At 46.4% G+C, this 26,956-nt stretch overlaps 1 protein-coding gene across 5 annotated transcripts in view; it reads left to right on the plus strand.

Annotated features, from left to right (window-relative positions):
- Positions 1-26,956, plus strand: part of FEZ1 (fasciculation and elongation protein zeta 1) — a 162,735-nt gene that overhangs the window by 87,303 nt on the left and 48,476 nt on the right. For all 5 annotated transcript variants that reach the window (XM_084612072.1, XM_084612071.1, XM_084612069.1 and 2 more), the window contains 2 exons: positions 13,802-13,970; positions 25,946-26,217. In XM_084612072.1, coding sequence (XP_084468198.1) covers positions 13,802-13,970; positions 25,946-26,217 — 441 coding nt within the window. The remainder of the gene's footprint in view (positions 1-13,801; positions 13,971-25,945; positions 26,218-26,956) is intronic.

Raw genomic sequence — 26,956 nt, forward strand, 5'->3', positions numbered from 1 at the left:
ATGCTCAAATAAATTGGTTAGTCTCTAAGGTGCCACAACTACTCCTTTTCTTTTTGCCAATACAGACTAACATGGCTGTTACTCTGAAACTTGTAATATGAGAGACTGGTTCAGAATGGTTTGGAGGACATGGATTGATGTCCGGTCCCTCTTAGTCCCAAGAGCGAACTAACAAAGAACCCAAAACAAAGCCTCTCTTCCCCCTTCCCCCGCCCCGATTTGAAAGTATCTTTTGTCCCCATTGGTTCCTTTGGTCAGGTGCCAACCAGGTTATTTGAACACTAAACTGGGAGGAGAGGTAGATACGCTGGAGGGTACGGATAGGATACAGAGAGCCCTCGACAAATTAGAGGATTGGGCCAAAAGAAATCTGATGAGGTTCAACAAGGACAAGTGCAGAGTCCTGCACTTAGGACGGAAGAATTCCATGCACTGCTACAGACTAGGGACCGAATGGCTCAGCAGCAGTTCTGTAGAAAAGGACCTAGGGGTTACAGTGGATGAGAAGCTGGATATGAGTCAGCAGTGTGCCCTTGTTGCCAAGAAGGCCAATGGTATTTTGGGATGTATAAGTAGGGGCATTGCCAGCAGATTGAGGGATGTGATCGTTCCCCTCTATTCGACATTGGTGAGGCCTCATCTGGAATACTGTGTCCAGTTTTGGGCCCCACACTACAAGAAGGATGTGGAAAAATTGGAGAGAGTCCAGCGGAGGGCAACAAAACTGATTAGGGGACTGGAACACATGACTTCTGAGGAGAGGCTGAGGGAACTGGGATTGTTTAGTCTGTGGAAGAGAAGAATGAGGGGGGATTTGATAGCTGCTTTCAACTACCTGAAAGGGGGTTCCAAAGAGGATGGATCTAGACTGTTCTCAGTGGTAGCTGATGACAGAACAAGGAGTCATGGTCTCAAGTTGCAGTGGGGAAGGTTTAGGTTGGATATTAGGAAAACTTTTTCATTAGGAGGGTGGTGAAACACTGGAATGCATTACCTAGGGAGGTGGTGGAATCTCCTTCCTTAGATATTTTTAAGGTCAGGCTTGACAAAGCCCTGGCTGGGATGATTTAGTTGGGGATTGGTCCTGCTTTGAGCAGGGGGTTGGACTAGATGACCTCCTGAGGTCCCTTTCAACCCTGATATTCTATGATTCTATGAACTTCTTAACCCTTACAGGTAAGGAGGAATTTTAGGCTACCCTTATGGTTATGACACTTCTAGTCTGGTAGTAACTGCCCAAAAACTTCATTAAGGTTGCTCAGAGTTAAGGTTGCCGAGTGATGTCTCATGCCCTTCCAGAATGTTGAGTTCAGCTACACTGAACAGAGTGATAGCTCAACTGGCAGAGGGATAGCTCAGTGGTTTGAGCATTGGCCTGCTAAACCCAGGGTTGTGAGCTCAATCTTTGAGGGGGCCATTCTGCCTCAGGCTGCTCTCCCAGCCAGCAGCACTGCGAGCACCCAGGAGATGACGATGGCTAGCAGTCGTACTGCACCATCTGCTAACAGTCTACCCCTTGGTCCTCCCTCCGTGAAAGCAACGGTCAACAATCATTTTGCGCCTTTCAATAGGGAGGAGGGATAGCTCAGCGGTTTGAGCATTGGCCTGCTAAACCCAGGGGTTTGTGAGTTCAATCCTTGAGGGGGCCATTTAGGAATCTGGGGCAAAAATTTGGGATTGGTCCTGCTTTGAGCAGGGGGTTGGGCTAGATGACCTCCTGAGGTCCCTTCCAACTCTGATATTCTATGATTCTGTAAAACAGGAAATGTAATTAATGTTAATGTAACACAAACTTAAACTTCTGAAACCAGAACATATGCCACGAGTACAATGAAAACTTAACTGTGCCCTTCTGGAGCTGGTAATATCCACTGGCAATGGTTCATGGAAGGTAGTGCCCTTGTAAGTAGACATAAAGAATGACTAAGAGTATGTGCTATTGTCTGTGTTGTGTTGTGTTCCACAGATTTTAATTGTAGCATTTATCTGTATGCATGCCAGCTATATAACAGTGTTAGGTATAGCTGTATTGAATAGTGGAGAGATCAGTTGGAGCATGTTGGAAGAGCTGTAATGGTGATATGAGTAGAGGTGTGTGTGTACCTTCCTTGAGTGATCAAATATACCTCATTTCAATGCAGAGTTCTGTAAATTGTGTCAGTAGTGGTGAACAGGAGTTTTCTTATCAGCAGTCTGGTGGTATACATGACTTTGGTCTCTGGAGCTTAGTGAGGGCTAAGTTAAGACAATGTCTCAGAAGGAATCATCAGGAAAAGAGTGGTTGTAGCATTTCGTTATTCTGCAGTAGTTTGTGTGCAGTATGCTCAGTGTCTGGGTATAGGCCAGGTGCAGGCAGGGCCTTTGCACTGCACGTGTGTGTCCTAAACCGGCGTTTTGCCTTCACAAAGAGAAGGTATTAGAATTGGTCCGATGTGTTGTGTTCCTACAGTGTTGTGTAGCATCTGTAAGGGTAGAGAGCTTGCACATGTGCTGCTGGTATGTTGGAACATACCTAAAAGGGCACAATTAATGTTGCACTGTGAGGGTGAAGCAGCAACTGTGCAGTGAGCCAGCTGTCCCTTCCCCATTGGCAGAGACAGCATGGGGAAGGTGGGCAGTTCTGCATTTCTTCCCCTGATTATGGAGCAATGGGGAGTCCCTGATCCCCCGCCCTTGGCCGTGATGAAGAATTGTTGAGGGAGGGGAGTATTATAGGGGAGGGAGGGAGGAGTGGGACAGGGCACAGATGGCACCACTTCCCTTCCCATCCAAGTATGTCACTGGAGGGGAAGGTGCTCAACTTTCGCCCATTGTGGTTCTGCTCTGTCAGTGTTTCTGAGCTCCTAGAGAGAAAAAGTCCGTTTGATGACAGTCACTTATTGGTCAAGGGTTCCTAGAAAAACTACATTTTTGGAATCCCAGACTGGATTTTCTAAAACAGGGTTTGGATGATTCCTTATGCTAGTAAGAGTTGTTGTCTAGGGATGTACTGGCCCCTCAGTATGTGTACCAGAGCACAGTTCTAAGGGGCAAAGGGTCAGAGCCCCCATCCCACACATACCCTTCTTTGCTCCACCCCCAACACACACATTCCGCCCCACTGTTCTGACCTCCTTATATTTCCTAGCTTTGCACCAAAAAAGTTATAAGAATCTGAAAATGTTGTGAGCAGCTCATGTTACAGAGTGCTGTGTATCAAGAGTCTCTTCACTCAATGACCAGAGACTTTCTTTCCCTTGATCACACTCGGTCACTTTGTTCAGTAAAGGAGTGAAGAAAAACTCTGGATTACATTACCCTAACTGCTTATTAGAGTCTTTCTTCTTCCATCTGTTTAATTAGTGAAAACTTTGAAAACTCATGGTGATCTGGGGAAGTCCCGGATGACTGGAAAAAGGCTAATGTAGTGCCCATCTTTAAAAAAGGGAAGGAGGAGGATCCTGGGAACTACAGGCCAGTCAGTCTCACCTCAGTCCCCGGAAAAATCATGGAGCAGGTCCTCAAGGAATCAATTCTGAAGCACTTAGATGACAGGAAAGTGACAGGAACAGTCAGCATGGATTCACCAAGGGCAAGTCATGCCTGACTAATCTAATTGCCTTCTGTGACGAGATAACTGGTTCTGTGGATGAGGGGAAAGCAGTGGACGTGTTGTTCCTTGACTTTAGCAAAGCTTTTGACACAGTCTCCCACACTATTCTTCCCAGCAAGTTAAAGAAGTATGGGCTGGATGAATGGACGATAAGGTGGATAGAAAGCTGGCTAGATTGTCGGGCTCAACGGGTAGTGATTTGGGGGGGAAGGGGGGTGATAGCTCAGTGGTTTGAGCATTGGCCTGCTAAACCCAGGGTTGTGAGTTCAATCCTTGAGGGGGCCATTTAGGGATCTGGGGCAAAAATTGGGGATTGGTCCTGCTTTGAGCAGGGGGTTAGACTAGATGACCTCCTGAGGTCCCTTCCAACCCTGATAGTCTATGAGTCTATGATCAATGACTCCATGTCTAGTTGGCAGCCAGTAACAAGCGGAGTGCCCCAACGGTCGGTCCTGGAGCCGGTTTTGTTCAATATCTTCATTAATGATCTGGAGGATGGTGTGGATTGCACCCTCAGCAAGTTTGCAGACGACACTAAACTGGGAGGAGTGGTAGATATGCTGGAGGGTAGGAATAGGATACAGAGGGACCTAGACAAATTGGAGGATTGGGCCAAAAGAAATCTGATGAGGTTCAACAAGGATAAGTGCAGAGTCCTGCACTTAGGACGGAAGAATCCCATGCACCGCTACAGACTAGGGACCGAATGGCTAGGCAGCAGTTCTGCGGAAAAGGACCTAGGGGTTACAGTGGACGAGAAGCTGGATATGAGTCAACAGTGTGCCCTTGTTGCCAAGAAGGCCAGTGGCATTTTGGGATTTATAAGTAGGGGCATTGCCAGCAGATCAAGGGATGTGATCGTTCCCCTCTATTCGACATTGGTGAGGCCTCATCTGGAGTACTGTGTCCAGTTTTGGGCCCCACTCTACAAGAAGGATGTGGAAAAATTGGAGAGAGTCCAGCGGAGGGCAACAAAAATGATTAGGGGACTGGAACACATGACTTACGAAGAGAGGCTGAGGGAACTGGGATTGTTTAGTCTACAGAAGAGAAGAATGAGGGGAGATTTGATAGCTGCTTTCAACTACCTGAAAGGGGGTTCCAAAGAGGATGGATCTAGACTAGGCTCAGTGATAGCGGATGACAGAACAAGGAGTCATGGTTTCAAGTTGCAGTGGAGGAGATTTAGGTTGGATATTAGGAAAATCTTTTTCACTAGGAGGGTGGTGAAACACTGGAATGCGTTACCTAGGGAGGTGGTAGAATCTCCTTCCTTAGAAGTTTTTAAGGTCAGGCTTGACAAAGCTCTGGCTGGGATGATTTAATTGGGGATGGGTCCTGCTTTTGAGCAGGGGGTTGGACTAGATGACCTCCTGAGGTCCCTTCCAACCCTGATATTCTGTGATTCTATGATAGAATCTAAATCTGCCTGTGGATTTTAGAGCACTTCAAAATACTACTTTTAAATCAAAAATTTTGGTCTCAGGGCAACATTTCCAAAAGATGCCCTGGCAGAATATAGACAGAGAGCAAGGACTTGCACAACATGCATTTTCTCAAAGCTGACAGGTTGGGCTCAGATTCACAGTGCATGGGTGTAGCTCAGCTTCAGCGGCCACAGCATTTGACCTTCAGCTATGCAGTTACTGTGACAGCCAGTGGCCTGCAAAACCCCTGCCCTGCAAGACAGCCTTAGTCCTGTTGCTCGTGAGCATTTTGCTGGTTTTGGAGCATCAGTTCAGCTCAAGACAAGTTGGAGTTCCAGACTTACCTATCGATGCATTTTGAAATATTGCTTCCCCAAAGGAGTAATGGATGTCATGCACCGGCTGAGATAAATCCTGAGCAGAAGATTTCCGTTTGGGAGGCACTCAAGTGACAGTCTGAGCTCCAGTTATGCACAAAAAATGTTATAAGAATCAAGGTGGAATCCACAATAGTACTTAGGTGCCTAAACCCCAGACTTAGGTGCCTAAGACTCAGTTTTGGCTTCACTGTGATCCACAGAACTTCTGCTGAATCCTCTCGGCACCTCACTCATTTGGTGCCTAGTTTTTCAGAATAAGAGTCCCCTAGGTGCCTATAGTTCTGCCTCTGGGCATGCACGCTGCGTCCCTCGAGATGTCTAGCTGCCTGCCTCCCACCTAAGCCCCAGAGCAATTCACCAACCAGAGGGAAGAGGCACTGGGATGCCTAAGTCTGGGGAGCCTGATCCAGTAGGTACACTCAGAGGGTGCCTACCAGATCAGATCACATTCCAAATCCAGCCAGAGCAGGTGCTGTTTGGATCCTGACCTCTCCAGCGCCGTGCCTGTCCTGGGAGCGTGAGTATGCGAGTGTGAGTGTGACACCCCTTTTCTTTTGAGCTTAGCTATCAGAATAATAAACGTGCTGCTTTCTGCGAAACTCTGGTGGGTCATAAGTCCTCCCTAAGCTCACTAGCTGGCCCAATTTTGGGTAACATTAACCCTTGTCCAGATTCCTTCTTCTCCTCCAAGAGAGGGGGGAATTGAACCTGGGTCTCTCACATCCCATGTGAGTGCTCTAACAACTGGGTTAAAAGTTATAAGGTGAGAGTCAACTCGGTCTCTGCCACAGTTTGTCCAATACTTGGGGCTGCCTTGCCCCCTGCGGCTGCAGGCCCATAGTTTCGGACCACCCTCCAGACGGCTGCAACGTGGTGTCTGGGATCTGGCCATCCGGGCTCCGGATCCGGGGGATCCAGATCATACCAGATATCCCCGTCCCAATCATCATATGGTCCCACACCCCCCTGGGCTTTCACCCCAACAGCAGCGACCAGGGCTGAGTAAGCCCCCTGGGCCCTGTTCTCCCGGGCGGACCTCTCCAGGACCTGGCTCAGAGCGGCATTCTCTATTTCCACCTGCTCCCGCTCCTCCTCTGCTGTGGCTGCCTGTACTGCAGCCACAGAGAGGGAAGAAGCCTGGTCGCTAGCAGTCAAAGCCTGCGCCTTCCACCTATCCCATTCCTTCTCCAGCTCATTGCATCGGTCCTTGAGTGAATACATTTCAGTGGTGAGCTGACTCTTTGCTGCCTGCTGTTGCCAGCCTGCTTGCCCCAGCAGCCAGGTGGCTGCACGATCCAGCCCCCCTTATGGGGACCGTATATGACCATATATAAGTACATACTTATCCAACATGAGCTCTAGTTCAGGAATTGTACTCCCAGGTGGAACCGCCCCTGGCATCCAGGGGTCTGCCCCTTTCTTTTGGGCCACTCCCCAAGGGGGGGTGTCTTCTCGCTCGGGCTGCTTCACACTCACATACTCATGCTCCCAGGACAGGCACGGCACTGGAGATGTCAGGATTCTTCAAGGTAAGTGTCCCACAGTGCAGCAATGGATGGTGTGATGAAGGTAAGTCTTCCCAAGGCACGATGGAATGCAACGCAGCGGACCACCGGCCAGGCGGTCCAGGCGAAGGGCCTTCATGGGAGGTACAAGCTTATGAGTGTGCTCTTGAGCACATGTCCACTTCCCCTTTTAAGGACCTGCTCCTCATGGCCTGCGACTAGAGATAAGTTGGCCGCATCTGATTGGTCACACTCCACCTCAGGCAGTGTCCATGCATTGGGTGTGTGATCACTGCCTAATTTGAGTCCCAGACACCTTATCTACCTTGGAGCTTTTCTGAAGCAGCCCATTCATCCCACAAAAAGAAAAGGAGGACTTGTGGCACCTTAGAGACTAACCAATTTATTTGAGCATAAGCTTTCGTGAGCTACAGCTCACTTCATCCCACAAGCATTCCAGGAGGGAGCGGGAAGGGGAAAGCCACTTCACAAGTATTCAAAGAGGGAGAGGAGACAAAATGGGGTGGAGGGAGTGTAACAGACCTTTTGAGCATAGAGGTTATACATAGCATATTCATACAGAGCATACAGATCACTGCTACTCCTACAACATTACCCACCTTCAGAAGAGTGCTCTAACCACTGAGCTATGGGATATTCTGATATGGGACTCCCTCAGTCTCTCCTGTCGAAGCTGTTCCATTGTGGATAAATAATGAAAGAGTGACTAGAGCAGGGGGATAGGACCTGGGGTCTCCCACCTTCCAGATGTAGGCCCTAACCACTGGACTATAGGGTCAGTCCCATTCATTCTCTTTCTTTCCCAGTAACGGTTCCACTTAAATAAGGGCTTACAATCTGAGCATAAGACGAGCGACAACAGATGGATACAGACTAATGAGGGAGTACAAGGGAACAGCATTAGTCAGCATGATGGGCAATGATCTCAGAGCAGCTGCAGCCTAAGTGTTGTCGAGTTTTTGTTGGCCTCATGGCAAAGGAGAGTTTTGAGGAGGTTTTGAAGGAGGAAGATAAGGTAACTGTGGGTATTTATGGGGAGTGCCTCTCAGGCGCGTGGGGCAGTAGTGGGAAAGCACAGAAGTGTTTGTTTTACAAGGTAACAAGTGAGCAATGGAGGCTGGAGGTTGCACTGTGGGCTGATCAAAGGGGAGCATTGACAGCTTGATAGTAAACGAGAGACGATAGGTGGGTGGGGATAGCCCAGAAAGGGCCTTGAAAGTAAAGAGAAGCTGCTCATGTTTGATGCAAAGGAGACAGAAGGGGGAGCCAGTGGAGGGATTCAAAGATAGGGTTAACATTGTCAAAGCAACAGGATAGGAAAATGATTTTTGCAGCAGCATTCTTGATGGAGGTGAGTGGGAAAAGATTTCACTCACAGATTCGAAGGCCAGAAGGGATCATTGTGATTATCTCGTCTGACCTCCTGGATAACACAGGCCAGGGAAGTTGCCCAAAATAATTCCCAGAGCATAGTTTTAGAAAAAGATCCAATCTTGATTTAAAAATGGTCAGTGATAGAAAATCCAGCATGACACTAAGTTGTTCCAATGGTTAATTACTTTCACTGTTAAGTTAATTACTTTCACTGTTAAATGGCTGGTCTTGGGGGCTGGTAATCAGGGCAGTTGCCCTGGGCACCAACTTGCAGAGACAGCAAATCAGCACCTGGGTTGTGGGGCACCACATAACTCAGCTGGTCTGGTCTGCTGGTTTGTTTGTTTTTTGCTCTACCAGTCTGCTCAGGGGAAAGAACCAAAAACGTTTGCCACCCTTGGTGACAAAACATCTAAGGCCATCCCTGTGTTGCCAGCACAGAGTGCCCGAGGGAAGCAACAGCTGGGTTTGTTGCCCGGTGTGCGTCGCACCAATGACCACAACGGGGTGGAGAAGCAGAGAGATTTATTTGGAGCTCCAAATAGGGTGCAGGGAGACTGAGCTGTCTCAAATCCTGCGGCAGTGCAGCAGATCCCAGTATACATTTTATACCTTTGCCTATTTCACTACACAAGCTTATGCAACCAATTACCTGTTGCCCCGTACAATACCGTAGCCAATCAGCTAAAGCAGCCAGTTGTGTTTTTCCTCAGTAGCATTGCCCGAGCCTTGCCTTATTTGGTCCTATTTGTTACTGATTTTTGCTAAACATTTCTGCCTTATCTATCTGTTTCCCAGGCCGAAACCGGCCTTGGCTGGCGAGCCGTGTGCAAACCTATCTGTTTGTGTGCTAGCTTCCTCAGAGTTATGCAGGATCACAGACAGTTCAAGGAGCAAAGGGGCCTTGGTTTATCCGGGCCTAGAGCAGGAGGGCTTCCTCGACACTCATGGTCTTCCACCCTCCCGACTTATCTAGTGTAGTGCCCAGTGTCCCCAACACCTGATTACATTTGTCAAGGCCAGAGAGAAAGATGTTGCAGAAACTGAGATTCAAGATGTTGAGAACCTGGATGAAAGTTTTAGTTGTGTGAATGGATAGGAAAGTCCATACTTTAGCGATGTTTTCTAGAGAGGATCAGCAAGATTTAGATATAACCTGAATGTGAGGTCCAAGTGGAAGGTGACACACAGATTACAGGGCTGAGTGAAGACAGGACGGTGGTGTTATTCACAGTGATTGAGAAAGGAGGTAGCAGGGAGGGGTTGGAGGGTAGATTAAGAGTTCTGTTTTAGCCATGTTTAGCTTGACCGGGTGTGTAGACATCCATAAGGAGATATCACAGAGATTCTAACTTGGATAGAAGGAGACAGGTGTGGAGTAGAGAGGTAGATCTGTGAGTTGTCAGCATAGAGGTGATAGTTGAATTTGTATTTGTGGATTACCCAGAGATAAGGTGTAGAGGGAGAAGAGAAGGTGACCAAGGACAGAGCCATTTGCAACTTCCTCAAAAAGTTGGAGGGCAGATGAGGAGGAATCTCCAAAGGACACACGGAAGGAGCAATTATAGAAGTAGGAGGAGAACCGGGAGAGAACAGTCATGGAAGACAGTGCAGGACAAAATTTCAAGAAAAAGAGTATGTTCAACTGTGTCGCAGATGGCTGTCAAGGAGGATGAGGATGGAGAGCTGATTCTGGGCTTTGACTAGAAAGAAGTCATTAGAGACTTTGGTGTCACAGTTCAGAGTTACTGCATCTGTATTTCCCTCTATGGTCCCTCGAGGGCACCTGCTCTAGGTTCCTGGTTCCACGGCTGTCGCCTCTCTTGGGCAGAGACTCATTTCTCTCTTGTTCCTGCCCAAGAGTTTTCCAGGCTGCACGGTTATTTGCCTACACTGTGATATTCCCAGCAAGCCAGACTGCCTAAATAGCCTACGAACAGTGTAATGGCCCACAGTTATAAATTACCACACAGCTCTTTCTAAGCAAGCACATTTATTGTTAAGGTGAAAGGATACAGAGAAAATGTTATGAAAACAATGAAAGTTTCTAAATGCATGGTAACAGCTTACCAGAAATCACCCATCATTCTTATGGGGCCTTAATAGGCCAAATCCTTCCAACCCTTCTGCAGGGATTGGAGTCCCCTCTTGGACAAATGGTCCGGTCCATTTGCTGGATCAGAAAGAAGGCCCAGAACCAGTTTAAACTCAGGCTATTTATCCAAAAGTCCTTTCTTTGTCTGTTCATCTCTGCAGAGTCCAGTTTGTAAATGTGACCCTCTCCAGGATGAGGTACCTCTGGGGGAGAGGGTGGGTTTACAAACTGACTGATTTGCCTTAAGCACCACCCACTGTTGGTAGTTCCTGGAGGAGGTCTGGTAGTTCTCCCCCATGGAGTAGAACACAATCATACATAAATAAGGCTAGGATTTAGTCACAGGTATTTTTAGTAAAAGTCATGGACACATCATGGGCAATAAAAATTCACGGCCTGTGGCCTGCCCACGACCTAGACAAATTGGAGGATTGGGCCAAAAGAAATCTGATGAGGTTCAACAAGGATAAGTGCAGGGTCCTGCACTTAGGACGGAAGAACCCAATGCACCGCTACAGACTAAGGACCGAATGGCTAGGCAGCAGTTCTGCGGAAAAGGACCTAGGGGTTACAGTGGACGAGAAGCTGGATATGAGTCAACAGTGTGCCCTTGTTGCCAAGAAGGCCAGTGGCATTTTGGGATTTATAAGTAGGGGCATTGCCAGCAGATCAAGGGACGTGATCGTTCCCCTCTATTCGACATTGGTGAGGCCTCATCTGGAGTACTGTGTCCAGTTTTGGGCCCCGCACGACAAGAAGGATGTGGATAAATTGTAGAGAGTCCAGCAAAGGGCAACAAAAATGATTAGGGGTCTGGAACACATGACTTATGAGGAGAGGCTGAGGGAACTGGGATTGTTTAGTCTGCAGAAGAGAAGAATGAGGGGGGATTTGATAGCTGCTTTCATCTACCTGAGAGGTGGTTCCAGAGAGGATGGTTCTAGACTATTCTCAGTGGTAGAAGAGGACAGGACAAGGAGTAATGGTCTCAAGTTGCAGTGGGGGAGGTTTAGGTTGGATATTAGGAAAATCTTTTTCACTAGGAGGGTGGTGAAACACTGGAATGCGTTACCTAGGGAGGTGGTAGAATCTCCTTCCTTAGAAGTTTTTAAGGTCAGGCTTGACAAAGCCCTGGCTGGGATGATTTAATTGGGGATTGGTCCTGCTTTGAGCAGGGGGTTGGACTAGATGACCTCCTGAGGTCCCGTCCAACCCTGATATTCTATGATTCTAAAGAGTCAGTCACATAGCTAACTCTGTGAGGTCGAGGTCCAGCACTGCATTGGGCCTCATTGCATGGAGTGAGCAATCTCAGGCAAAGTGACTCAGCTGGCCACAGATGGAACACTGCTTTTCCCCACCTATCCTGGGGCTTCTTGGAAGTGGCTTCCCTCCCCTCTGGGGGTGGGTCTTGATTTGGTTCTGAACCCATTCCATCCATATTAGGTTTTCTATAAAATCCCGGCCGACTATCCACATAAAAGACTGCCTATTTCCTATCTATAGTTACAAGACTAGGGCTTTTGTCTATTAATCATGATAGCTGATAGAGTTTACAGTTCATGCGTCCCTCATGTTTCCCCTTTCTGTTTTCTGATTTTCCACATAATTCTGGCCGTTGATGCCTAGAACATTCTCTGAAGTTTTGGAATTGATTGGATGCAGCATTTAAAAATGATCACATTACAGACAGACACAGAAATGCTATTGAGCTGAGTGTAAAGCTTTTGCAAGCTTGGCCAATTATTATTCTTAGTATTAGTAGTAAATATTGATATTGATACAGAACCTAAAGGTTTGTGCTAGGTGCTGTACAAACATACAATAAATGACAATCCCTGCCCCAAAGAGCTTACAGTCCAAAAGATAAGATACAGTGATTGTTGAGTTTCAGAGTAGCAGCCATGTTAGTCTGTATTCGCAAAAAGAAAAGGAATACTTATGGCACCTTAGAGACTAACAAATTTATTTGAGCATAAGGTTTCATGAGCTACGGCTCACTTGATGAAGTGAGCGGTAGCTCACAAAAGCTCATGCTCAAATTTGTTAGTCTCTAAGGTGCCACAAGTCCTCCTGTTCTTTTAGTGATTGTTGAGACAAACTGGCAGAGGTGGGATGGGGGCAACAAGGTAGTATATACAGTGGGATGTGTGCTCTCAGCTGGTCAGCAGCAGTGATCACAGCTCTCCACTGCCCAGCCATTATCTGGTTGCTGTTTACAGTAGGTGTTATGGAAGAGATGAATTTTGAGGAGAGGCTTGAAGGGGGACAAAGTAGTGGCTTTATGGAATTTGTCTGGGAACTTTTCCCATTTGTAAGGGAAACCTAGGACACAGCACATGCATGCTTGCAGGAAAGTGGATAGGGGGTAATCGAGGCTGGCATCACTGCTAGCGAAGGCAGGGGTTGATCTTGCAATGTCATGACCTTTTTTGTGTTTATAGTTCTGTCTTTAATTGTGGTTTCAGCCAGTTTTAATGAAGTAAGGCTCACTGCTCTGTAATCCCAGGTTTGCCTCTAGTGCATTTTTTAATATCCTGGCACCACATTTGCTACTCTCCCATGCTCAAACAGACTTCTGTTTTTAATGAAAGAGTGCACATTTTGCTATCAGCCCAGTGCCTTCAGTCTTAAGTTCCTGCAGAGCATTTGGCTGTAGGAACCTGCCCTGGGGACTCTTTAGTGTACCAGTTTGATTCATCACCTCTTCTTCTGAAAACTCTGTCTCCAAGTCAGGTATTTCACCATCATCCTCTGACGAAGACTGATTCAAAAATCATTCAGCTTGTCAGCAATTTGATTATGTGCTTTAGTTGCTCCCTCTAACTCCCTTATAGTTCAAAAGAGTCACTAGTTCTCTCACAGGCTTTCTGCTTCTGACATACTTAAATAATTTTAATTTGCCTTGTTAATTTCCACATTATATTTTGTCTGCTATATTTTTAGGTCAAAATGTTCAAATTCAGGTGTTTTAAGTTCTATCCCCTAAATCCATATTTAGGCATCTAAATAAGTGGCCTTGTTACCAAAGGTGCTGAGCTCTCTTAATTCTAGTGACTCCCATGGGACTGCTGGGTGCTGAGCACTTCTGAAAGTTTGACAGTTTTGGTTTATGTTTCTTATGATTGTCTTCTCTTGGGCTGCATTTCCATATTCTGAAGGATACCCTGGTCTGCTTGCATACCATACTTATATGTTCACAAATATTGCTGATAATTGCTTACACAGTATTATCTAAAGTTAAAAATGCAGTTAATACCCTTTATAGTACTATATGCAGAAGCTCTCCAGCTGTTGTTCTGAAAGCATGGTATTTACATAGTATCAGCAATGATCTGTTAGTGCTGAATCCAGCTATTGGTCATTCAAATACAATTCAGTGACTGGCATTCATATTATCTTATCAGGTAATTGAAGAAATTGAGGAGATGATGCAGAATTCCCCAGATCCTGAAGAAGAAGAAGAGATCTTGGAGGAGGAGGATGGAGGAGAAACTTCCTCTCAGGCTGATTCAATCCTGTTGCAGGAGATGCAGATTTTGACACAAACCTTTAACAACAATTGGTCCTATGAAGGTGAGGACATGTGGGAAGGGCAGAGGGAGACTTCAGTTTGGGGCTTAAGAAAGTTGACATTGTTCATGTTTTCTCTAGGATACTATTCAGTTCTCTCAGTTGGTGTTGTTATAATACAAGGTATTTTAAGTCTTATTTGAATAAATGTTTCTTTCATCCATATTGCATGGACCTCTCTCTATAATTCTATTGTCTAGTGTGCTAGATAGATCTGCTAGGATGGAGTTTGGTTACTGGGATACCAGGAGGAAGCACGAGCAGGAGAGCACAAGAGGGGAGGGCTCCTGCCTCATACTGAGAAAGCAGGATGATCATCGAGTTATCTAAAGTGCCTATACACAAATGCAAGAAGCCTGGGAAACAAGCAGGGAGAACTGGAAGTCCTGGCACAGTCAAGGAACTATGATGTGATTGGAATAACAGAGACTTGGTGGGATAACTCACATGACTGGAGTACTGTTATGGATGGGTATAAACTGTTCAGGAAGGACAGGCAGGGCAGAAAAGGTGGGGGAGTTGCACTGTATGTAAGGGAGCAGTATGACTGCTCAGAGCTCCGGTATGAAACTGCAGAAAAACCTGAGAGTCTCTGGATTAAATTTAGAAGTGTGAGCAACAAGGGTGATGTTGTGGTGGGAGTCTGCTATAGACCATCAGACCAGGGGGATGAGGTGGACGAGGCTTTCTTCAGGCAACTAACAGAAGTTACTAGATCACAGGCTCTGGTTCTCGTGGGGGACTTCAATCACCCTGATATCTGCTGGGAAAGCAATACAGCGGTGCACAAACAATCCAGGAAGTTTTTGGAAACTGTAGGGGACAATTTCCTGGTGCAAGTGCTGGAAGAACTGACTAGGGGCGGAGCTCTTCTTGACCTGATGCTCACAAACAGGGAAGAATTAGTAGGGGGAAGCAAAAGTGGATGGGAACATGGGGAGCAGTGACCATGAGATGGTCAAGTTCAGGATCCTGACAAAAGGAAGAAAGGAGAGCAGCAGAATACGGACCTTGGACTTCAGAAAAGCAGACTTTGATTCCCTCAGGGAACTGATGGGCAGGATCCCCTGGGAGAATAACATGAGGGGGAAAGGAGTCTAGGAGAGCTGGCTGTATTTTAAAGAATCCTTATTGAGGTTGCAGGAACAAATCATCTTGATGTGTAGAAAGAATAGTAAATATGGCAGGTGACCAGCTTGGCTTCACAGTGAAATCCTTGCTGATCTTAAACACAAAAAAGAAGCTTACAAGAAGTGGAAGATTGGACAAATGACCAGGGAGGAGAGTAAAAATATTGCTCGGGGATGCAGGAGTGAAATCAGGAAGGCCATATCACAATTGGAGTTGCAGCTAGCAAGGGATGTTAAGAGTAACAAGAGGAATTTCTACAGGTATGTTAGCAACAAGAAGGTGGTCAGGGAAAGTGTGGACCCCGTACTGAATGGGGAAGGCAACCTAATGCCAGAGGATGTGGAAAAAGCTAATGTACTCAATGCTTTTTTTGCCTCTGTCTTCACAAACAAGGTCAGCTCCCAGACTACTGCACTGGGCAGCACAGTATGGGGAGGAGGTGACCAGCCCTCTGTGGAAAAAGAAGTGGTTCAGGACTATTTAGAAATGGATGAGCACAAGTCCATGGGGCCGGATGCACTGCATCTGAGGGTGCTAAAGGAGTTGCCAGATGTGACTGCAGAGCCATTGGCCATTATCTTTGAAAACTCATGGCCATCGGGGGGGATCTCAGATGACTGGAAAAAGGCTGATGTAGTGTAATTATTTAAAGATAATACTCTTTAAAAAAGGGAAGGAGGAGGATCCGGGGAACTACAGGCCAGTCAGCCTCACCTCAGTCCCTGGAAAAATCATGGAGCAGGTCCTCAAGGAATCAATTTTGAAACAATTAGAGGAGAGGAAAGTGATCAGGAACAGTCAACATGGATTCACCAAGGGCAGGTCATGTCTGACCAACTTGATTGCCTTCTATGATGAGATAACTGGCTCTGTGGATATGGGGAAAGCGGTGGACATGATATATCTTGACTTTAGCAAAGCTTTTGATATGGTCTCCCACAGTATTCTTGTCAGCAAGTTAAAGAAGTATGGGCTGGATGAATGGACTATAAGGTGGATAGAAAGCAAGGTATATCATTGGGCTCAAACGGTAGCGATCAATGGCTCCATGTCTAGTTGGCAGCGGTATCAAGTGGAGTGCCTCAAGGGTTGGTCCTGGGGCCAGTTTTGTTCAATATCTTCATTAATGATCTGGAGGATGGCGTCGACTGCACCCTCAGCAAGTTTGCAGATGACACTAAACTGGGAGGAGTGGTAGATATGCTGGAGGGTAGAGATAGGATACAGAGGGACCTAGACAAATTAAAGAATTGGGCCAAAAGAAATCTGTCATAAATATAAAGGGAAGGGTAAATCCCTTTAAAATCCCTCCTGGCCAGAGGAAAAATCCTCTCACCTGTAAAGAATTAAGAAGCTAAAGGTAACCTTGCTGACACCTGACCAAAATGACCAATGAGGAGACAAGAGACTTTCAAAACCTGGGAGGAGGGAGAAAAACAAAGGGTCTGTGTCTGTCTGTGTGAAGCTTTTGCTGGGGACAGAACAGGAATGGAGTCTTAGAACTTAGTAAGTAATCTAGCTAGGTATGTGTTAGATTATGATTTCTTTAAATGGCTGAGAAAATAGCTGTCCTGAATAGAATGAATATTCCTGTCTGTGTCTTTTTTGTAACTTAAGGTTTTGCCTAGGGGATTCTCTATGTTTGAATCTAATTACCCTGTAAGGTATCTACCATCCTGATTTTACAGAGGTGATTTCTTTTTACTTCTATTAAAAGTCTTCTTGTAAGAAAACTGAATGCTTTTTCATTGTTCTAAGATCCAAGGGTTTGGGTCTGTGGTCACCTATGCAAATTGGTGAGGATTTTTACCAAACCTTCCCCAGGAAGTGGGGTGCAAGGGTTGGGAGGATTCTGGGGGGAAAGACGTGTCCAAACTCCATTTTTTCAGGAACTCCGATAAAGTTTGGTGGTGGCAGTGGAAATCCAAGGGCAAAGGGTAAAATAATTTGTACCTTGGGGAAGTTTTAACCTAAGCTGGTAAAAGTAAGCTTAGGAGGTTTTCATACAGGTCCCCACATCTGTACCCTAGAGTTCAGAGTGGGGAAGGAACCTTGACAAAATCTGATGAGGTTCAACAAGGACAAGTGTAGAGTCCTTAGGCCGGAAGAATCCTATGCACTGCTACAGACTAGGGACCAAGTGGCTAGGCAGCAGTTCTGCAGGAAAGGACCTGGGGATTACAGTGGACGAGAAGCTGGATATGAGTCAACAGTGTGCCCTTGTTGCCAAGAAGGCTAACGGCATTTTGGGCTGTATAAGTAGGAGCATTAGCAGCAGATCGAGGGACGTGATCATTCCCCTCTATTCGGCATTGGTGAGGCCTCATCTGGAGTATTGTGTCCAGTTTTGGGCCCCACACTACAAGAAGGATGTGGAAAAATTGGAAAGAGTCCAGCGGAGGGCAACAAAAATGATTAGGGGTCTGGAGCACATGACTTATGAGGAGAGGCTGAGGGAACTGGGATTATTTAGTCTGCGTAAAAGAAGAATGAGGGGGGATTTGATAGCAACCTTCAACTACCTGAAGCGGGGTTCCAAAGTGGCTGGACCTAGACTGTTCTCAGTGGTAGAAGAGGACAGGACAAGGAGTAATGGTCTCAAGTTGCAGTGGGGGAGGTTTAGGTTGGATATTAGGAAAAACTTTTTCACTAGGAGGGTGGTGAAACACTGGAATGGGTTACCTAGGGAGGTGGTGGAATCTCCTTCCTTAGATAGTTTTAAGGCCCGGCTTGACAAAGGCCAGGCTGGGATGATTTAGGTGGGGATTGGTCCTGCTTTGAGCAGGGGGTTGGACTAGATGACTGCCTGAGGTCCCTTCCAACCCCGATATTCTATGATTCTTCGAGAGGTGATAGATCACTATAGTAAAAAGGAAATAAAAGAGCATCAACAAAAGTCCTCTCTGAACTCTCATAAAAAAAGAAGTTGCTTTTTGGGGCCTCATTTTACTCGTCTCTAAGAAGAGATAAGAACCAACTCATAGGGGACCTGTAAGACTTCATTGATGACTGTAAGACACTTTGCGGTCCTGTAATACAAAAAATAATCAAATAAACTAACAAAATGAATGCTCAGTGTAGTAGGTAATCTAGAAAAACTGCCTATGTTGTCTAAATATTAGTTAAAATGTTCCAGAGGTGAAACACCAGTGTTATTAGGGGTGTACAGTCACTCAGCAACTAATTAACATTCCAAATGGTGACAATTGAAAACACATATTAAAACCATGATTCCTCATTCAGTGTCACAAAATGCAATGCCATACATCTCGGAATAAAGAATCTAAGTCAAACTTACAGGATGTGAACTGTATCCTGGAAACCCATGAATCTTAGAAGGACTCTACTGAATGATGCTGAGTAACAAGCTAACATGAACTTCCAGTGGAAAGGTGGGTTAAGAGGGCCAATGTTGAGTGTAAGGAGGTGGTAACACGTTTTTATTGATAGCTGTATCAACAGAGAGAGAGAAAGAGTTTGGTTGGAAAGTGAAGCTCCTTCAAGATGTTTTATAAAACTTTTCCCCTGAAAAGACATTGATATAGTATGATGAATTTCTTTATGGCTGATGTCATATTTTGTCTCAGTATTTGATATCATTTCATTTTGAAATGATAACAAATCATAAAATCCACACAAATGTTAGAAAGCCTGGAAGTCAGAGTCAGGGTGTTATTTTTATTAAAAAATTAGACAATAAAGCATTGTTCATAGGACAGGAGCAGCCAGAGCCATTTTGCTGGCCAGGGCAGAAAATGGGTTTAGTGTCCCCTACAGCCCCGAGTGGCTGAGCAAAAACAACAACAACAACAAAACCCTACAGCCAGCCAATCAGCGGAGTTTAACAAAAAAAAAAAGAAGAAAGAGAAGGTGGCTAGCCAACTAGCAAAGTAAAAACAGCTGGCCAATCAGAGTGCAGGAAGAAAAAACAGCTGAGTGGCACCACATGGAAAAAGACACTCAGGCCACCCCCTGCACACCCACCTGTACAACCAGTCCTGTCATAGGACAACCAAAAACTAGCAGACTGGTCTGTCAACTGACAACATGCATCTTTATTGCGTTATTGACTCCAAAAACTCAGAAATTAGCTAACCAAAGTAAAACTGGTCAGAAACTGGGTTTTTTCATCTCTGTAAAATTTCAACTTTTCACTGCAAACCTGAAAACGTTTGGCTGAAGACCAAAAAGTTTTGGCCCAAAACTGCCGAAGACTGAAAAATATTTGGTTTTTGGCCAAATATTTGTAGTTTGGGGGTTTTCAGCTCTCTCAAGAAAAATCACAAAAGTTTTAGGAAAGGAAACACTTTTCGCAAAAAAATTTCATCTTATCAGAAACCTAATTTTCCACTGAACAAAGTTTCAGTGGAAAACGTTTAACCAGCCATACTAACTAAACCACCTCATTCTCGTTAATTGACAGATTATGGAATACTATCGCATTAAAAGCACAATACAGTTGTCTTTACATCATCATAACAAAATACTTCTGCCATTTTACCAGAAAAAAATCTGCTTTTACATTTCTCCATCAAAAATCACCAAAATCGGGAAAATCCCCTCCAAGTAGAGATGCTTTCTCATGTAAACATGTCATCATACTCTGAGCTTTACCACAAAGAAGTAGGTACTATCTGAGATATGTCCTATCAAGGCAGGACTGGCCTTACCATGAGGCAAACTGAGGCGCCTGCCTCAGGTGCCAGACTATGGGGGGCGCCACTAGGACCCAGCGTGTAGAAAATGGTATCTGCTGCTGGTGCATCTGGATTCTCCCTGCTCTGGATGCACAGAGATGGGGGAGTGCTGGGCTGGAGGAAGGAGGGCGCAAGAGACAGAACAGGCAGGCAGGAGAACAGGGGAGCAGGAATAACAGAAAGCAGCAGGAGCTGCAGGGAGAGAGAGGGGGAGGAGCCTCTTATGTCCCTCGCTAGCACCCCCAGGAGCCTGGACTGATTAACCCCAGCTTCTCAGGGAGCTCCCTGTGTCCTGCTGCTTCCCTGAACCCACTTGAGGAGAACAGGCAGTCAACTGCAGTAGTAGGAGCCAGTTAGGCCCTAAGACGCTGATACCTTCCCTCACTCAGGCCCTGTTACCAGCCTGCTTATTTGTCCCCTTCAATTGAGTGTTGAGAGCCACTTTAGCTGGCACAGAACAGCAGTCATGAGTGAAAGAAGAGAACGCCCCCCTGGGGCAGCATTCAGAAAAAGAAAGAAAGCAAAGGAAGCTTTTCTATCTAAGCAGGAAGGAGCTCTCCTGAGATGCATAGGCACAAAAAGAAAAGGAGTACTTGTGGCACCTTAGAGACTAACAAATTTATTTGAGCATAAGCTTTCGTGAGCTACAGCTCACTTCATCCAATGCATTCAGTGGAAACTTCAGCATAAGCTTTTGTGAGCTACAGCTGACTTCATCGGACGCATTCAGAGGAAAATACTGTATTTTCCACTGAATGCATCCGATGAAGTGAGCTGTAGCTCACGAAAGCTCATGCTCAAATAAATTGGTTAGTCTCTAAGGTGCCACAAGTCCTCCTTTTCTTTTTGTGAATACAGACTAACACGGCTGCTACTCTGAAACCAACAAGTAGGATACTGATGCAGGAGTCAGATTCAAACCCCTTGTTCTAAAGCAAGAAACTGAACCTAGATCTCCCTTTCACTAGTAAAGGACCCTAACCACTAGGACCCTAACCACATATTCTATAGGTATAGTGCCTCAATCATAGAATCATAGAATATCATGGTTGGAAGGGACTTCAGGAGGTCATCTAGTCCAAACCCCTGCTCAAAGCAGGACCGATCCCCAACTAAATCATCCCAGCCAGGGCTTTGTCAAGCCTGACCTTAGATATTTTTAAGGAAGGAGATTCCACCACATCCCTAGGTAACACATTCCAGTGTTTCACCACCCTCTTAGTGAAAAAGTTTTTCTTAATATTCAACCTAAACCTCCCTCACTGTAACTTGAGACCATTACTCCTTGTTCTGTCATCAGCTACCACTGAGAGCAAGTCTAGATCCATCCTCTTTGGAACCCCCTTTCAGGTAGTTGAAAGCAGCTATCAGATCCCCCTCATTCTTCTCTTCTGCAGACTAAACAATCCCAGTTCCCTCAGCCTCTCCTCGTAAGTCATGTGTTCCAGTCCCCTAATAATTTTTGTTGCCCTCTGCTGGACTCTTTCCAATTTTTCCACATCTTTCTTGTAGTGTGGGCCCAAAACTGGACACAGTACTCCAGATGAGCCCTCACCAATGTCGAATAGAGGGGAACGATCACATCCCTCGATCTGCTAGCAATGCCCCTACATATACATTTCAAAATGCCATTGGCTTTTTTGGCAACAAGGGCACACTGTTGACTCATATCCAGATTTTCGTCCACTGTAACTCGTAGGTCCTTTTCTGCAGAACTGCTGCCAATCCATTCGGTCCCTAGTCTGTAGCGGTGCATGTGATTCTTCCGTCCTAAGTGCAAGACTCTGCACTTGTCCTTGTTGAACCTCATCAGATTTCTTTTGGCCCAATCCTCTAATTTGTCTAGGGCCCTCTGTATCTTATCCGTACCCTCCAGCATATCTACCTCTCCTCCCAGTTTAGTGTCATCTGCAAACTTGCTTAGGGTGCAATCCACACCATCCTCCAGATCATTTATGAAGATATTGAACAAGACCGGTCCGAGGACCGACCCTTGGGGCACTCCACTTGATACCAGCTGCAAACTAGACATGGAGCCATAGATCACTACCCATTGAGCCCGACAATCTAGCCAGCTTTCTATCCACCTTATAGTCCATTCATCCAGCCCATACTTCTTTAACTTGCTGGCAAGAATACTGTGGGAGACCGTGTCAAAAGCTTTGCTAAAGTCAAGGAACAACATGTCCACCGCTTTCCCCTCATCCACAGAGCCAGTTATCTCGTCATAGAAGGCAATTAGATTAGTCAGGCATGACCTTCCCTTGGTGAATCCATGCTGACTGTTCCTATCACTTTCCTCTCCTCTAAGTGCTTCAGAATTGATTCCTTGAGGACCTGCTCCATGATTTTTCCAGGGACTGAGGTGAGGCTGACTGGCCTGTAGTTCCCAGGATCCTCCTTCTTCCCTTTTTTAAAGATGGGCACTACATTAGCCAATCTTTCCTGCTGGAGCTGTTTCACTTTGTGTAAATAATTGAACATTTAATAGACCAGGGAAATGAACCTGTTCTCCCACATCTCCCATGAGTGCCCTAACCACCAGAATATCGAGTTAATCTTTCACTTTCTTTCTCTCTCCCAATGAATATGTAATTATTGCTTCAACAGGAGAGACTGAGAGAAACTCAGCCCAGCATATACAATTATAAGCGGGGGTTGGTCCTGCTATTGTGGGGAACTTTCCTGGCTAATGCACTACCCTGGTGGAATCAGCTAGCAAAAGGATCTGAGTCCTCGCTCCAGCTCCCTTTCCCTAGAGGCCTGCCTGACCTCAAGGACTCCCATTCCACTCTCCTGTGTGGCAGAGTCCTCGTAATCCCAACAAGGTTGGGCCCAGGATTCCTGGGGGGTCTTAACCCTCAGTCTTGTCATGGCTACTTAGGACAGGGGCTAGGGTGTCCCTACTCCGTGTACTCTCTCTGCACCAGATGCTTCTCTGACCCACTGATCATTGTATATAGTTCAGACCAAATACAATTTATTAAATAACAGTTGTAAAAAAGAAGGAAAAAATGGGAACGGTTAAAGGAAACAAGTAACCCTGCTGTGTGGGCCTGGGGACACCACAAACAGCTGTCTCTGGGATGTAAGAAAAATTCAGGCTGCTCCTCACACGTCCCAGATTTCCCTCACACGCCCTGGCTGTGCTGTGGTGATACCAGGGGTAGGACACCTGCTCTAGTAATGTCCCCATGCCCTAAGCCTAGAGTCTAGGGGGCAGGACCCTTCTCCCCAGTATCAGCCCCCCTGTCTGGGTCATGTCCCTCCTCCGAGTCGGACTTTCAAGGCCCTCTTGTCTGGCAACGTCTCCCTGCACTGGGCCCGCTGCCCACGGTCCCCCCTTGCTCTCCCTAACTGCTCACCACATTCTGCTGTAGTGTTACTTGAGGCATGGCCAGTGTCACTATCCTGGCTTACTGTTGAAGTGGCTGGTCTGCATTGCTCCGTTGCTCCAGCTTCTGCTCCCCCTCCTCTGGCTCAGTGCTGCTGCTCTGCTTCCAGCCCAGCTCTGGCCCCCTTGGCTCCAGCTCAGCTCTGCATCCTCTGTCTCCATGCTGCTGCTGCTGCTCTCCCCTTAGCTCTGCCCTACTCTGGCTTAGGCAGCTGCTGCTCACATGGAGGACAGGCCCCCCCAGGCTCCTGACTCCTTCATTGGCCGGCCTCCCCTGTCAATTGGGCTGACCTGGAACACTGATCTCTCCCTATTGGCCCTGGGGACTGTCAGTCTCATTTCTGATTGGTCCCTCCCTTTTTTTTTTAGGCACTGAGAGAGGGTCAACCAACACCCCTGCTAAGTTTCAGTAAGGGGCCAACAGCTCCGTTTCACGATGGCACTGTGGTGAGGGCCCTCAGCTGGGTGGTAGAAGTGTAGCCTCAAGTCCCTGCTCCAAAGTAGGTGTTTGAACTGGGGAGCCCCAAACACCAGGAGAGCGTTCTGACTGCTGGGTATCTGTGCTTTCTAATGACATAGTGCTGCCTTGGCATAGGTGCCTAACTCTAGAAGAGTGTTTATAGCTGAGACTCCTCAGCAGAGATAGGTGCCTAAATACCTCTCTGAATCTGGGCTCTAAACTCCACCCCTTTGCTGGCTGTATGCTCAGCTAACTGGTGGCTGAGGATCTCATTCTTAGGTGCCAAACTCTTCCCAGGCATTATATGGGGGGCCTTCGTAGGAGTTAGGTGTTTGCAACACATAACTCCTTCTCTAGATCTAGCCCCCTAAGTGCTTTTGAAAAATTTATCCACTGCTCTTTTGATTCAGAAATACTGAGGAGAAGGGTGTGGCCTAAGCCCTACCACCCCAAAGGAGTTAGGCATCTAAATCCAAGTCAGAGGGAGGCACTCTCTCCGTTCAGGATTCACAGCTGTGAACCCTCTCCTGGAGTTACATATCTAACCTCTTTCTCACAAGGAAGAGGAAGTGGTGCCCCTCTTATAACTTTTAGCCCAGTAACAGAGCACTGGGGACAGATGTGGGAGACCCAAGAATAGGCTGCCCTTTCTGAGACCCTCTTCCACTTCCTCAAGGACACCGCTTTCAAGTGGCAGGCTCTGGCCTCTGTTTCTCTCTGGAGTGGGATCCTGCAATCCAGCTACTCTCTGACTGGGTCTCTGGGTTACACCTCCCAGGGCACCAATTGTGTTATCTAGCAGGTCCGACTGTGCATGGACCCTGCCAGACTTCTCCTTTGGGGGTCTGTGCTCAGGGACACAGAAGGATGCTTTATTTTTCCCAAATGGTACATGGAGCTTCGAGATGTTGATTTAAAAATAACAAAGAGACCTATACACATATTGTCATGACCCTCAAGTCCCTACATAGATATAACTTTGCCTTGGTGTCCCCTATTCTTACTGGGCACCAAGTTACAGCTTGCTTGCTTGCTGCAGATCCTGACTCACAGTCAGTCTCTGTGTCAGCCTCCAGCAGGCTGACTTGCTGTCTCTCTATCAAACTCCAGCAGAGCTGAACTGACCACTTGCCCCCTCCCTATCTGCCAGGGACACCTTTTAAACCCATACGGGGCTTTTGATCTTTTAGGGTCTCAGCCTGGACAAACCAAAACCCAGTAACTTTTCTGGAACCTGGAAGTATCATCTCTCAGTAATGGCCACAATATTCTCTAAGCTCTGTTGTTGATTTACCTTTCCTGGGCTCTTTAACAACCCTCCTTCTGAGCTACCTGTGCATCCAGATGAGGTAATACCACACTTATTTACAAAAAAATAATGCAATTATTGCCTAGTTCTTCTGCCTGATGTGGAACAAGAACATGAATGTAGGTTTTACCCCTTCTGGAAGAATGCCTTAACCACCGGGTGTGGGGTATTCTGTTGGAGCTCTTACCCTGTATATAAACAATTACATAGGCACTCAGGCAGGGCAACTGTACCTGAATCTCCCAGATGATTTCCCTAATCACTGGGCAGTAGAGTCTTTCTCCCTCTGTTGATCTTGTCCAATGCATAATTATTTCTACCCAGTGGAACAGCTTCCTCAGGAGAGACTGAGAGCACCCCCCTGTAGAATTCCATGTAGCCCATGTGGTAGTTAGGGCATTTTCCCCAGTGCAAATACCTTCCCCCTACGTGGCAGAGAGGGGGAAATGAATAGGACTCTCCCACATCCTGGGTGAATGCACTAGTCACTGATCTACAGGTCGTAAGGATGGTGCCACCTCCTCCCCGGATGGCCATTTTATGTGATTAAATGGGCTCTGAGAACTCCGACTAAATTGGGCCCCTCAGGAAAGAGAGGTACGGGAACTTGAGGATTCCACTGGGGCTTAGGCACGAGGTAAGTATGAAGGTGCCTAGACTGTGCATTCTTCCTGGTAGGGTTTTATGGACCTACGGATTTTAGGTGCCTGAAGAGTGAGGAGGCAGCTGAGTGAAATTTGGCTGAAGTCATTCTTCCGGAAACTGGCAGGTTTTATAGTCGTAGAAAGTGATGTACTTAATTTAGCAATTTTGTACCAACGAACATGAATCATCATTTAAGCAGCCAGGCTTAAAAATGCCACACGTCTCTGTGGTACTGGCTGAGCTTTTTTGACATTCCACTCACAAGACACAAAGTCTCTGCCCGATAGTACCCAATTGCATCCAGTATTTTTAAATGAACGCGTACCTCTTCTAATTGTGAAGGTTTGGAACAGATGTCAGTGTCTGAGTTGGTCGAGCTGCTGGACAATGTGGAGGGTGCCATCCGTGACTACTCAGAAGAGCTGGTGCAGCAGCTGGCTCGTCGAGATGAGCTGGAGTTCGAGAAAGAGGTGAAGAACTCCTTCATCACAGTGCTGATCGAGGTCCAGAACAAGCAAAAAGAGCACAGAGAGCTGATGAAAAGGAGGAGGAAAGAGAAAGGACTGAGTCTGCAGAGCAGCCGAATAGAAAGGGGCACCCAAATGCCTCTCAAGGTATGTGAGAAATCCCCACATGCAGTGAGACATTGCAAAGAGTGGATAGGGGTGATCATACCCATTCTGGAGAGCAGGGGAAGCTATCTCTTTAAAGAGATAGGCATGAAATGGGCACTTATAATAATTGGAAGTAATCTTCAGATTATTTAATTTAGATAAATGTATGGATTTAAAGTAAAAGCAGCCTTCCCCCAGAAGAATGGAAGCTGGAACAGCAAGCAACTCCGCCTTAATACTCCCTATTAAAATCATTTCCACACTGCTTGTTTCCATGCATGAGAACTTTTCACACTTTCACAGAAACGCTATTGGTTTATATTTACAGGTAGTCAAAGCCACTTAATCAGAATAACGGCAGCTAAAAAATATGCTCATCTCAAAGAAATCATGAGAATTCACACCCAATGTTCTCCAAATGTCTAAAAACTTGCATTAATACTGCTGCTTCTCAGGCCTGGTCTACACTACAAAGTTAGGTTGACATAAGTCACCTTTCGTTGATTTGTCTGTGCATGTGTCTACACTCAGATTTGTGTCCTGCTAACATAAGCACCCAGCAAAACCACCTCCCCAAACACAGATGAGTCATTGTTGACAGCCTGTGATCAGTGCAGTGTGAGTGTAGACACCGTGTGACCCGTGTCAGCTGTAACAGCCCTTCAGCAGCTGTACAGCTCCGGTCACAATTGTAAACTCCACAGCCCAGGGCTCACAGAGACTGAAAGCCCCCTCCTGC

This window comes from Lepidochelys olivacea, assembly GCF_965140295.1.
Source record: "Lepidochelys olivacea isolate rLepOli2 genome assembly, chromosome: 22".
In the NCBI taxonomy this organism is placed as follows: Eukaryota; Metazoa; Chordata; order Testudines; family Cheloniidae; genus Lepidochelys; species Lepidochelys olivacea.